Source organism: Littorina saxatilis, linkage group LG12, assembly GCF_037325665.1.
Source record: "Littorina saxatilis isolate snail1 linkage group LG12, US_GU_Lsax_2.0, whole genome shotgun sequence".
Lineage (NCBI taxonomy): Eukaryota > Metazoa > Mollusca > Gastropoda > Littorinimorpha > Littorinidae > Littorina > Littorina saxatilis.
Genome location: NC_090256.1, coordinates 69,385,131 through 69,399,604, shown reverse-complemented (window position 1 = coordinate 69,399,604; position 14,474 = coordinate 69,385,131). Strand labels below are relative to the sequence as shown.

Genomic DNA, 14,474 nt, shown 5'->3' with positions numbered 1-14,474 from the left:
GCGTGGACACGTTTTGTGCAGGTGTGTCCAGATTGTCTCTGTTCAGGTGGGTAAAGTTTTTCTCTGTGCAGGTGTTTAATGTTTTTCTCTGTGCAGGTGTTTAATGTTTTTCTCTGTGCAGGTGTTTAATGTTTTTCTCTGCGTATTTTGTTCATGAGGTTGGTCTTTTTTTTGCGTTGAGGGAAAGAGTTTAAAGCCCAATTCCTTCCGTCACAGCAACTCCGTACCATGGTTGAACATGTTGATATTGTACTAAGCTATTATGTAGATGTTTGTAGCACGCGCTGTTTTTAAATGTTATAACTGTTCTTAGTGTATATGCTTTGAAGCAGCCGACAGCGGAATAAACGTTTCCTACTATACGCGTGAAGCTAAAGAATCATCATTTGATTGGCTGGTCATTGCTACAACCATCTTGGGAACATTCTACAATAAGTCACAGCATCATTTGATTTTCAGGTCATTATTACAACCATCTTGGGAACATTCTACAATAAGACATTCTGCATCAACATTCTACATCGTTTCTTTTTCTTCTTTTTAATTTGTGTGTGTGTGTATCTTCTTTGTTGACTGTAAAGGCCAGTGGGTGGTGTGTGTATCTTCTTTGTTGACTGTAAAGGCCAGTGGGTGGTGTGTGTATCTTCTTTGTTCACTTTAAAGGCCAGTGGGTGGTGTGTGTATCTTCTTTGTTCACTTTAAAGGCCAGTGGGTGGTGTGTGTATCTTCTTTGTTCACTTTAAAGGCCAGTGGGTGGTGTGTGTATCTTCTTTGTTCACTTTAAAGGCCAGTGGGTGGTGTGTGTATCTTCTTTGTTCACTTTAAAGGCCAGTGGGTGGTGTGTGTATCTTCTTTGTTGACTGTAAAGGCCAGTGGGTGGTGTGTGTATCTTCTTTGTTCACTGTAAAGGCCAGTGGGTGGAGGCGGTGGCACGTGTAAAAGCCTAGGTCCCACTATCACCAATATTTTGGCGAACGACAACGAGTTACTACGATTTTGCCACAACGATGTTTACCACGAATGATTGCAAAAATTCGGCCGAACAAAAACGAAGTATTACGAACCACAACGACCTCGGCGATTTTCTCCACGAATCCCAAATCGTTGTAGTTCGCCGTCAAAATTCGTCACAGTGGGACCTGGGCTTAATGTTTGTGACGGTTCCCGCAGAAATGGAGGCGCCTTTAAAGGCACAGACGAACTTCTAAAACTTAAACCAGACTAATACAGTTTTTTTTAATTTTTATTTTTTTTAATTCTCACATCTGCCAAGGTGTTACAAGTGATAAGAACACCCCTCCACTTTCACCCATACCAAACATCACCATCCCGACTGCTTCCTGTGCCCAGTGACACTTTGTTGATGAAATCATTTCACACATTGCCCCAGTATCCGTTCTGGAATCAATTCATGACAATTTCGTACAGTGCACAGAGAGAACCCAACCTGTTGATTTATGGCACTTGTTCCGGTGGAGGATTGGTCTTATCCCGATTTAAAGCCTGACCAGATTTGAGATGGTGAGTCGACGTGTTTTTTTTGTGTGTGTGTTTTTTGTATAGCTGTGCGATGCCAACTTGGTTGTTCTGTCCCCAGAACTAGTGCCTATTTGGGACATGACGTGGTAATAAACTAGGCTTTTTCTTTTTTTCTTCTTTTTTTTCTTTCTTCTTTTTTTAAAATTTTCTTTTTATAGGGGGAGGACGGTGTCTTTAATACCTACAATTCTCCGCACGTGATAATCGCGAGGCTAGTGTAGACAGCTGTGGAATCGGAACTGCTTTAAGTGCGTGATCTTCTCCTTGGCCTGTCATAACAAGTGCAGCAGATTGATTTCCTCTTCTCTGTGCATGTTTTGTTTTGATTGCGTCAATGAGTATCCTAGAGGCGGCGGCAAAACATGTCTTTATGAGGGGTTTGAATAAGTATTTGCGATAGTTATGTGTGTGGAGGGCAACAGCCTGCGTTTCACACACAAACTGAGAACTTCACTTTCAACTCCAAAGCTAACACGATGGCGGTTGACAGTGAGTTATTTTTTGTCTGCTTCGCTGGAGACGTTTAAACCAGACTTATACCGTTTAAAAAGTGTAATGAACACTCCTAGACCTCTAGCCACTCAGTCTTATCAGGAAATGTGTCCAAAGACGTAGAAAATGTGTTGCTAGAAGTATGTGTGTGTGTGTGTGTGTGTGTGTGTGTGTGCGTGCGCGTGCGTGTGTGTGTGTGTGTGTGTGTGTGTGTGTGTGTGTGTGTGTCACAGTGTGTGTGTGTGTGTCACAGTGTGTGTGTCACAGTGTGTGTGTCACAGTGTGTGTGTGTGTGTGTGTGTCTGTTTTTGTCTGTGTGTCTGTGTGTGTGTGTGTGTGTGTACACATATTGAAGCATGTTTAATCTCAAGTTCTATGTTTCTATGTCAGTGTGTGTGTGAGTGTTTTCCACATTTCTTATTCGACATTGAACAGTTTAGATTTTTTCACTGATGATTGTTGCTAATGTTTCGTTCCGTCACGCAGGTGAAAACTGAGAGTCTCGGAGTCTCCATCGGTCAAGTTTCTTGCACACACACACACACACACACACACACACACACACACACACACACACACACACACGTGATATCGGGAAAAGAATTGTGCTGATCTGAAGAAAAAAATCATATCTCCACTTCTTCTGCTGTCCACGTATGTGATGAAAGCAGCCCCAGCCGACGATAACATCTTGAAAGCAAGCGTCGCTGAAAAACAGCAAAATACTGTCTCCATTGCTCGTGCTGTCTATGCACGCGGGGCACGCGGGGCACGCAGGGCACGCAGGGAGAGCCGATCGTCAGAGACTGGACCTCAGACGCCACCAGGAGACCCCCATTCTGCTGAGACTCGTGATGGCCATGTGGAGGTGAGTCAATGGTCGTATGTCGGAAATAACTCTGCCAATAGCCTTATGTCGGAAATAACTCTGCCAATGGTGTGGAAAATAACTCTGCCAATAGCATTATGTCGGAAAATAACTGACCGCTGCCAATAGCCGTATGTTGGAAATAACTTTCCCCAACTTTTCATTGGCTGGAAGAGTTGTATTTCCTGAAGGTGAAGCAAGCTTACTATAAATAGCTCAGTGGGAATTCCCAGTACAGCAGATACACGCCGTTGGCTCTACAGTGTGTAATTGACTCCGATCTGCATGACTTGTGTTTAGCCGTGTGATATGCACGTGTATACGATATCCGTTCTTTTCAAAAGCTGCAAGTCAGAATTCATTCAGCTTACTTACTGTAGCAACAACAGGGCGACTCCCCTGGTCACTTCCCACTGAGCTACACAAAGACAGCAGCTTGCCTCATTTTCAAGAAAGACAACCATTCCAAAGGCCATACAAACCACGACAAGAGTTATTTCCGAATAACGTCAATTAGCCTACAACGGGTGACGTTTCATGTACTTGTGACAAATGTCATTTCCGGTATGTGTGTATCACTCTAGTGATTCTGTGTTCTTGCTCGTATTCTCAAGTGTAGTTTGATGTGTGTAGTTTTCTGTAGTTAATCTGTCTGTCTGTCTGTCTGTCTGTTTGACTGTCTGTCCTTCTGTGTCTGGCTGTCTTTCTGTCTGTCTGTTTGTCTGTCTGTCTGTCGAGTGTCGTTCTGTCTGTCTGTCTTTCTATCTCAGTGTCTGTCTCAGTGTATGTCTGTCTGGCTGTCTATCTCAGTGTCTGTCTGGATGTCTGTCTGTCTGTCTGTCTGACTGTCTGTCTGTAACACTACCTTTCTTTTCTGTCTTAGGAACGCGTTGGCCGCCCAGTTCTGTGCAGGCCTAGCTCTAGGCCTCACTGTCTCCTTTCTCTTCTTCGGCAACAACCACATCATCAGCTCTCGTGCAGGAATCAGGCTCACGCGAAACTATGACACCGACGAGATCAGCCATCGTGGTGACGTCAGGAAAATGGCGATGCATAGCGGAAGTGAGTATGCATGCCAGTTTTACTTTGTAGATGTATCGCAAGGCTTCAGGTTTCTGTTATTTTCGCTATATTTGACCAAACTAATTTAGATTACTGGTTTGCTGTTCACGCTTACCAAATGTATGGTGTGTAAAGGTAAATTTAACTGCTTTCAGTACACAACTAACGTCATTTAAAACTGTGTTTGTGATGTCATAATGACAGTCAAACCGAGCTACTTTAGAGAGCTGTATACTCTCTCTCTCTCTCTCTCTCTCTCTCTCTGTCTCTCTCTCTCTCTCTCTCTGTCTCTCCTCTCTCTGTGTCTCTCTAAATCTACCTGTCTTGGTAGGCTCACTGTGTGCTTGTTGAATGGCACTTAGTTGTGTGTATATTATTATTAGTACTATATGTGTTCCTCCTTGTGCGTCTGCGTGTGAGTGCGCAAGTGTGATTGCGTAATTAATGTTCCATTCTGTAATTGCTTTATTGATGTTCCATTCATGTATTTTCTACTACTTTTCTCATTTATTATTACTGTATGTTTGATGTTTCTATGATTCTAGTCGGGCGCACGCGTGAATATGTGTTTGTGTGAATGTAAAGGGCACATTGTAAGATTAAGCCTATGGCCTAAAATGTCTACCCTTTATGTGAATAAAATGTTCTAAGTCTAAGTCTAAGTCTCTCTCTCTCGTTGTCTCTCTGTCTCTGTCTGTGTCTCTCTCTGTCTGTCCCTCTCTGTCTCCCTCTGTCTGTCTGTCTGTCTGTCTGTCTCTCTCTCTCTCTGTCCTTATCCTTATGTAATAAAGTTCTGAGTTCTGAGTTCTGTCTCTCTCTCTCTCTCTCTCTCTCTCTCTCTCTCTCTGTCTCGGCTGTCTCTCTCTCTCTCTCTCTCTCTCTCTCTCTCTCTCTCTCTCTCTCTCTCTCTCTCTCTCTCTCTCTCTCTCTCTCTCTCTCTCTCTCTCTCTCTCTCTCACCGCAAGTAAGCAGCAACGCACTCAATCCCAAAACGTGACCATGTGTTGTGTGTGCAGACGACGAGTGGAGCGAAGCCGACCACGAGGCCTGGGATAGGCATAGCGACGGACAGTCCGACAACTCGTTCCTCATCAACGATCATCACATGCATGAAGGTCAGTCACAAAATACCGGTCCAGTTCCACCCCCCCGTGAAAACAGGTCGTCTTACTGTCGCAGATCTGGGCGGGCTTTAACATGTAAAACAAGTCGCGTAAGGCGAAATTACAACATTTAATCAAGCTGTCGAACTAACAGAATGAAACTGAACTTACTGCATTTTTACAGCAAGAGCGTATACTCGTAGCATTGTTAGTCCACCTGTCGATGCAAAGGCAGTGAAATTGACAAGAAGAGCGGGGTAGTAGTTGCGCTGAGAAGGATAGCACGCTTTTCTTTATCTCTATTCTTTTTAACGTTCTGAGCGTGTTTTTAATCCAAACATATCACATCTATATGTTTTTGGAATCAGGAACCCACAAGGAATAGGATGAAATTGTTTTTAAATCGATTTCGGAAATTTTATTTTAATAATAATTGTTATATTTTTAATTTTCAGAGCTTGTTTTTAATTCGAATATAACATATTTATATGTTTTTGGAATCAGAAAATGATAAAGAATAAGATGAACGGAAATTTGGATCGTTTTAAAAAATTTTGGTTCTTTTTTTACAATTTTCAGATTTTTAATGACCAAAGTCATCAATTAATGTTTAAGCCACCAAGCTGAAATGCAATACAGAAGTCCGGCCTTCGTCGAAGATTGCTTGGCCAAAATTTCAATCAATTTGATTGAAAAATGAGGGTGTGACAGTGCCGCCTCAACTTTTACAAAAAGCCGGATATGACGTCATCAAAGGTATTTATCGAAAAAATGAAAAAAAGTCCGGGGATATCATTCCCAGGAACTCTCATGTCAAATTTCATAAAGATCGGTCCAGTAGTTTGGTCTGAATCGCTCTACACACACACACGCACAGACACACACACACACACACACACACATACACCACGACCCTCGTCTCGATTCCCCCTCTACGCTAAAACATTTAGTCAAAACTTGACTAAATGTAAAAACACATCCCTCCGCTTGGTCATATACCAAAAATCAAACCCCTAACTGCTTTCTGTGGTTTGTTGGAATTTTTGGATGACTGAATTTCGGAAAAAGGCGCAATATATGTGACCCAGTGGCGGGATGGTCTCATCCCGTGTTAAAACGTGGCCAGTCCTAAGACGGCGAGCAAACCGTGTTAAAGCGTGGCCAGTCCTCAGACGGCGAGCAAACCGTGTTAAAGCGTGGCCAGTCCTGAGACGGCGAGCAACCCGTGTTAAAGTGGCCATTCCTGAGACGGCGAGCAACCCGTGTGAAAGCGTGCCCATTCCTGAGACAGCGAGCAAACCGTGTTAAAGCGTGGCCAGTCCTGAGACGGCGAGCAACCCGTGTGAAAGCGTGGCCATTCCTGAGACGGCGAGCAACCCGTGTTAAAGCGTGGCCAGTCCTGAGACGGCGAGCAACCCGTGTTAAAGCGTGGCCAGTCCTGAGACGGCGAGCAACCCGTGTTAAAGCGTGGCCATTCCTGAGACGGCGAGCAACCCGTGTTAAAACGTGGCCATTCCTGAGACGGCGAGCAAACCGTGTGAAAGCGTGGCCATTCCTGAGACGGCGAGCGACGGCGAGCAAACCGTGTTAAAGCGTGGCCATTCCTGAAACGGCGAGCAAACCGTGTTAAAGCGTGGCCAGTCCTGAGACGGCGAGCAACCCGTGTTCACGAGGCGGAGTGTCACTTGACGTCAAACCGCAACACCAGCAATGTCACGCTTCATCGTTTGCATCCACAAATGATGATAATAATAAATCACTTTTCTATAGAGCAATTCCGGATTCACAGCTCCAAGCGCTTTACAATTCCAACAAGAAAATTGGTTGATTAAAATCAACATGGCCGAAGCAATGTTTTAATAAAAGAAGCGGTATTGTACGGGCACATGTTGAATTTGGGTTACATGTGTTACAGAGTATTTGAAAATCCGTAGGCATAAAAACATGCAAAGAAGAGTGATAGGTCCCTGTTGTGAATATAGTCAAGTGGATAAATTGATTACTTATGTTTCACACTAGTTTTGCTGTTACAGAGAGGAGACAGTTTGGCGGTCATGGGTTGTAGGTTATGCAACTTTAAGAGCAAGGCGCATGGTGCATGTTCTTGTGATCGTATTGATGAAAGCGTCATGAAGAGGGTGTTACAAATACAATGTAAATTTTGTTTTTGATGTTTGGTCTTCGTTGTGGTGGTTGTAAGATTGTGATGTGTTTAACCAACGAGATACAATGCTGTTTGGGACATGGTAATAATTGGTTGCCGGTATGGACGATATTCTGTGCTGTTACGGTTTGAGATTGTTGGCAGGGGTGAGCAAAAGTGTTACCGACTCAGCGCAGAGATGATCGAAGAGATTGTTTCGTAGTCTATTAGTGTTGTGACGAGCGTTGGCTAAGGCAATTTCATGTTGGCATCTTCTCCACTAAAAGCTATAACCCAAAGACTGAAGACCAAAGTGCTTTACCCCACTTCTGACCCGAATCACCCCCCTCTTACTAGGTACACGTGCACTGAAGTTAACCTCTGCTTTGACCTGTGTGCCAGGAGTCGGATTAGAGAGAGAGAGAGTGAGAGAGAGAGGGTGAGAGCGAGAGAGAGACACACACACACATAGACAGATACAGACATAGAAAGACAAAAGCGGAGAGACTCAGAGGGAGACACAGACAAAAACATACATACAGAGAGAGAGAGAGAGAGAGAGAGAGAGAGAGAGAGAGAGAGAGAGAGAGAGAGAGAGAGAGAGAGAGAGAGAAACTGTAACTGATCTCGTGAGAACGGTAACAAAACGAGACATGTCAGATCTCTGAACGCATTGCAATAGATGACCGCTCCTGCGGCCATCAATAATCACCTCATACACACACACACACACACACACACACACACACACACACACACACACACACACACACACACACACACACACACACACACACTCACACACACACACACACACACACACACATGTTTAAAAAAATAACAGATGAATACGTAAAATGAATTGGTGAGGTCAGCAAGAAATGAGCATTAAAGAAAAAAAGTTTGACGATTCGAATCCTTTCTGTACTACTGATCAATCTGTACTACTGATCAATCTGTACTACTGATCAATCTGTACTACAGTGGTCGCCGCTTAATAAAGCCACTTCTGGACCGACGAAAAATGGCTTTAATAAGCGGCGGATTTATTAACCGGCGGTCCAGGAATACGTCATTTTCGAAAAAAAAAAAAAATCTTCTCTTTTGTTTACGTCACTCAGTCACTTTCTTTCGTCATTTACACTTGTTTGAATCTAAACAAAACTTCACGAAGGATGTGGAACTTTTGTTTTAATTATGTACATGTACGTGTACTTTGATCACTTCGGTACATCAATAATTTCACTGTCACCGTCACGAATCATTACTCGGCAGAGAAGAACGATTTTATGAGTGTTTGTTTGTTGGTCGTCTTCCACATCAGAACAAGATAATGTGAGTTTTAGGCACAAACTACGTGATTTCTCTGAGAAAACTGGCTTTAATAAGCGGCGGGTGGTTTTATTAACCGGCTTTTTCTAATACATAAGATATAGTGATAAATCCGGACCGTCTGAAATCGGCTTTTATAAGCGGCTGGCTCTATTAACCGCGGTTTTATTAAGCGGCGACCACTGTACTGATCAATCTGGCAAATGTACTTGTTTCTTCAAGAGACCCAAAATACCCCTTTCAATTGATACAATGTCCACAGCGCCTTGGGGGCAGGCAAGCCCATGTCCAACCCCTGGACCCCTGCCTTGAAGCCCCTCCCTCTCATACACTAGGCCCAGCTTTCTCTATGAGTATGAGACACGAGCATATGCCAGCGTCGGACCACCTTCTCCGGTAGAGCACAAACTGTGCTGGCCAGCTATCTGCATGTTGATAAACAACATTTTCATTTCTATCAGGAGACGACGACTCCGCGGCACGCGAGCTAGCCAAGAAAGTGAAGGTGATGATCTGGGTGATGACGTCACCCAGCACGCTGCATGACCGGGCCAAGGCTGTGCGCGACACGTGGGGTCAAAGGGCGGAGCAACTGCTCTTCTTTAGTTCCGCCCACAACAAGACCTTCCCTACCATTGGCCTCAACGTCAGCGAGGGGCGTGAACATCTGACTGCCAAAACCATGCTGGGCTTTCGCTACCTCTACGATAATCACTTCGACGAAGCTGATTGGTTCATGAAGGTGAGAGTTGCTATGTTCTCTAATCGCTCCTGTTCTGTCCTTATGTTCAGTCTTGTCACGTTTCAATAGATCACAAAAGGTGATTATGAACGGGTTGTTACTGCTAACTAACTAACCACACCACGATCCACTCTCGCAGTCATACAAATAGATTGAATCAACAAAAGTATAAGTTTCAAACGCCTGTTTATATACTATCTCGCCACCTCCCTCGAGACTTCACTCCAAAAGATGTTTTACGTTCAAAACGTAAATATAGGTCACTGACAAAAATGCCAGTTAAAGTTTAGAAAATGATAATAACACGCTGATCCCGTGTATAGATAGGAAATATACTGTTCTGCCAAAAGCGCTGGTTAATGCAGGTGTCACACACCCCACGTTGTCACCACTCAAATGAAATCACAAATATAAAAGATGACTAGGTGGTATACAGGGTGCAATGAACATGGTGCACGTAGCTTTTTGTCACTGAGTGGGCGACCCGTAAATAGTCTATCTCCACAACTGCTCCGTTGATTGAAGTGCCGGCTGGCGTGGAAACGAAGCAGGGATTAGTGGAGATATCAGGCGCCTCACTCAGTCGCTGAAGGTCCTCCCCGTAGTCTACCAGAAATAGTAGAAATGTAGCTGGTAGGACGACGACAGCGACAGCAAATCACCAGAACACCAGGTTACCAGGTTACAGCATCACCGCAGCTAAGCAGATATGTAGATGGATAGGTAGGAACCCCTGAATCCCGCGTAGATAAGTAGGGGAAAAGGCTGCAACAAAAAGCATCGGTGCACTAAACATTCCACGCAACCCTTCACCCTCCACCTTCAAACATGTCACCTTTACATATTTCATCGAGCACGTGGCCTGCACAAACGAACTTTTAAAACAACAAATCAGCTATTTTCCTTCCTTCTCTCCATATCTGCAAAAAACATATACAGATTATTATTTTAGCGTCACAAAGAGCAAATTATGCGCTAACCTGGAAAGAACAACATCAGAGTATTTCATTCCACAAACATAGACTCGTCAACACCGTTAAATAACGATTTATTGCCTCAACAGCCTAATGTCAGTAGCTCTCCTTTAAGCGAATCCGCTTCCTTTGTATGGCTTTCGCCCGTCGACGAATTTCCTGCCACACTCCCTCTTGTGCTGAATTTACTTCATGCGTTGGAATTTTTCCCCCTCTCAGCCAAGAAACAATCTGACAACCTCGTCGTCAGCAAACATGTAATACAGCGAAAGGTGGTCCCTTCTTGACGTTCCTAAAAGCCCTACTGTACATGCAGAACGGCACGTTGACATAAAATGATATAATATCACCACGTGTTGAAAACCATCAAACTCTTAGGAAGAAGAAAACGACCCTTCTCTCTTGCTGCCTATGTTCCAGTGTGTCGTTTCAAGTCTCCCTCAAACACCTTGAAAACATCACGTGACTCCACGTGTCACGTATCCAGTTCAGTCCCAGTCGATTTTGCCCAGACAGCAAAACCCTCCACGATGAAACCCTGTTGCACGCCAGCCAGGCGTGGAGAACGTATTTCACGTGTTGCCCAGTCAGCGAAAAACAGCCCGTCGCATACACAAGCACAGGCGCTTTTCATCGCAATTTGAGAAAGGCACCCCACAGAGTGTTCCTTTCTCAATCCATGTCACTAAACCGTGACAAGTCTGTTTCCTGATCTTTCTCAACTACATTTTTTTTATATGCCATCGCTGTAAACACATGTTGCCGGGTCACGCTGGGATCAAAGGGCAGTTGACTTGTTTTACCTATGTACAGTACACGCTAGTCTGTAAACATATGGAGAAAACTAATGTTATCTTAAAAAAAATGTTTTCTGCTTCCGGAAGTTGATTTGAGTGGCAAATTCTTCTTTTGGCAAACTACGAATGTTAATTGTTAGGGGTTTTCCGCGCAAGCTTTGAAGAAAAACCAAAGGAAATGCGTTACTCACTTACTTATTTACTTACTGACTTACTGACTGACTTATTTACTTTCTTACTTTCTTACATAGCCTACTTAGCCTACTTTTTTTTACTTACTTACTTACTTACTTTCTTACTGACTGACCGACTGACTTACTTTCTCAGTCTATCTGCCTGTCTTTCTGAACTCAGTGTTAAGTTTTCACCATTGGCTGCATTTCAAACACAAAAATGCTTTTCAGAAAAGAAAGAATTCCTACGAGCCTTCTGTAGATCAGTAAACCAGGGCCGGACTACCGGGGGGAGTTAAAGGGGTTGCGCAATCCCCCCCCCCCCCCCCTAGCCTAAACATGTACCTCACTTATTTAAAACATTTTTTATTATTGTTTATTTTATACCGTTTCATGCAAGGAGCGACCATTTTCCTATCTCAGAATATGACCTTCCCATCAGCTTCAGGGGGCTTCACTTGACCCCGCCAGGGGGAACATCCCCCTGGACCACCACTGGCAACCCCCCCCCCCCCCCCCCCCCCCTCCTCCTTTTCGCCTAGTCCGGCCCAACTGCAAAATGAATGTCCATCCAGGAGACTAGGTCCAGATAACTCTTCCACCCCACCATTGCCTCGTGTTGTGAGTGCTTATCTCCCTTTGTACATGCAAGGGAACTAGGTCCAGACTACTCTCTCTCTCCACCCTAACCTTGTGTTCTAATTGCTTCTCTCCCTTGGCGTATGAGATGTGACCACCAAACAAACACATTAGTGGTCGTGTGACTGACGTCATTGCCAAGGGATTTATTCGTCAATTTGAACGAATTTTTTTAATAATTGTGTGGACTTATCCAGGAGGTTTTCAACATTGGTCAGTACTTAAAGGAAAAGTCCAAGGTTTTTAAATATCCCCCAAAACTTGAAAATCGAATGCCAAATGTTACAAACATCTCTGGAAAAATATTTTAAAAATTGAAAAAAAATTGTTGTTGTTGTAGTTGCAGATTTAGTGTTGCGGGGCTAACCAAGACAAGTCGCCTGGGGTCAAGTAGTGGTCACGTGATTTTTGGTACACTGTGACGTTGGTACACTGTGACGTCACAAGTTATTGTGTTGATTCTACCACTAGTACCAGCTTGATTTTCACACAGAAAAGTCACCACTGTATGCCCGAAAAGAATGCCTCGGTGGAGGGCAGCCGCAAACTGCAACAACTCGTCAATGTTCCCAGGCATTTCATAGCACACTTTCCCTCACAAAACTCTGAGTCTCTTGTGGACATGGAAGAGATGTGTGCAGCACAAGCGTGCAGATTTCAAAGTGTCGGGCACTTTCTGGACACAGATTTCGCAATTTTTCTGCAGCACAAATGTTTTGACCACTGGCAGTGTCTTCCCTTCATAAAAGTCCGGAAAGGGGAGTATTACGCGAGGCTGGTACAGTCGACGAGCCATCGAAACTCCGAGGCGACATACGAACAGCGGATTATCTCACAAGAATGAAGGTCAGAGTACATGCTTTTATTTTCATGCATACACGTAAACATTGTTTTGCTGCGCAGCACAGTGTGTCTGCTGGAGTACAGATGCGCCACAGGCTAGATCTACAAAGTTACAGAACGGTCTGAGCTGAGCTAAGAGCAAGAGTAAAAAGTAGTCAGGGTTGTGGACACGTAAGACAATGCGTGTGTCACGTTATCTATTCTATTCAGTCGCAAACTATCCCCTGATATCAATTCATGAAATTGGCAGCGTTTGCTGGAATCATGGCTTAATGCTATTTTTACCAGATCTAAACTTTTGGTGGATGTGCAACCGGTAAGATAAACAGACACCTGCATGCTATAGACAAGAAGATTACGAATTGTGCAGGGAATTAATCTTTTTGCATTGACTGAGAGACGCAAAACCAGTCTAATTGCTACAACATGGATACACATCCAGACGACTTCCAGAGGGTGTCTAAATGTTCAATGTACTGTATAGATCAGAAGCATACTTTCGAATTGATTTATACTCACACTCATTTTCTCTCTTCTTTTACTTCCAGACCTTTCATCATCACTCACGGCCACTGGTCGGAACAGGTCACTAGACACTGACACCGTGACCATTCCAGATTTCCCGGTTCTCCGTGATCACAACGCAACTGTTGACCAGTCCTGTTCCTACCGTCCAGAATCACCACAGGAGAAAACCAACGTGCCATTCATCGTAAGATTTTTGTTTTGTTTTGAAAATTAGTGCCTTATTCTAGCTTTGCAAAAAACGAGAAAGTGTCTTTGACAGATACCATCCAAATAATACATTATGAAAACAAGTACAAGTTCATTTCTACTCATGTTAATCGTTTATGCTTTCTGTGCTGAGCGACATATGGATTGAATTTCTTTCGTAACTCACCTCCCGTCAACCTGCAAAACTATATCTGTCGAAGTAGTTTCAAATAAAGTCAGTATGCTTCCGAATAAGAAATATAAAAAAGGGTATTTTCTTAAATGTTTAATTATAGACCAAAACAAAACATTCACGAGTATGTTGTTGACCTGATGGTCTTTATGGTAAACAGCAAGAGTTGCATGTTCAAGAAGTTTAAGCAGTACATTTGAAAGAGCAAGGTAATTTAAGGTGGTATAATTTTAATGGTAGGTTCCACTGTGAGGCGACATGGAGGGTTTCTTTGACGGACTCATTCAACATTCATACCCATGCACATCACCTCAAACACATAAGCTTTGTTCTTGAGTCAAATTTATTGGCTTCATAAATTTATATTGTGAATTTTTGTCCGTTTGCAGATTGGCTTATCTATGAATTTTTTCGAAAATATCTTGCGATCTACGTACGCATAATGTAACACATGAAGAAGAACATAAACAGTTCGTCAAAAGGAATCTAATTTGCATTTCAACCCATGTGCCTTCCTTATTGTTAATTTTTTCTTCATAAAGACTACTTGAAATAAACAAAATGTTTAACCATTTCAAGGCCTCTGAACACGTTTAAAAAAAAAATGTGCACAGGTCTTTGCTCACTATATCAGATCTGCCAAGGCTCAGTTTACACAGGAAAAATCATCTGTCGACTTGAACACATACCAATAATCAACAGCCTCACTGCTTCTTGGAGCTGGATTTTGTATGTGGAATGAATCACACATGTGGCGTTTTAGAATATAATCCCAGCGAAGCTGGAGGTATCCCGTGAACGCTATACTGTAATCGATTTGAGAAATGTGCATACCGAATAATACATGATAAAGAAGGATT

At 43.4% G+C, this 14,474-nt stretch overlaps 1 protein-coding gene across 3 annotated transcripts in view; it reads left to right on the top strand.

The window, feature by feature from the left end:
- The first annotated feature begins 1,687 nt into the window (after nucleotides 1-1,687).
- The window catches only part of LOC138982654 (glycoprotein-N-acetylgalactosamine 3-beta-galactosyltransferase 1-like), a 23,550-nt gene continuing 10,763 nt past the window's right edge, over nucleotides 1,688-14,474 (top strand). For all 3 annotated transcript variants that reach the window (XM_070355983.1, XM_070355982.1, XM_070355981.1), the window contains exons 1-5: nucleotides 1,688-2,028; nucleotides 2,518-2,899; nucleotides 3,783-3,961; nucleotides 4,978-5,076; nucleotides 9,001-9,281. In XM_070355983.1, coding sequence (XP_070212084.1) covers nucleotides 2,781-2,899; nucleotides 3,783-3,961; nucleotides 4,978-5,076; nucleotides 9,001-9,281 — 678 coding nt within the window. In that variant the 5' untranslated portion in view covers nucleotides 1,688-2,028; nucleotides 2,518-2,780. The remainder of the gene's footprint in view (nucleotides 2,029-2,517; nucleotides 2,900-3,782; nucleotides 3,962-4,977; nucleotides 5,077-9,000; nucleotides 9,282-14,474) is intronic.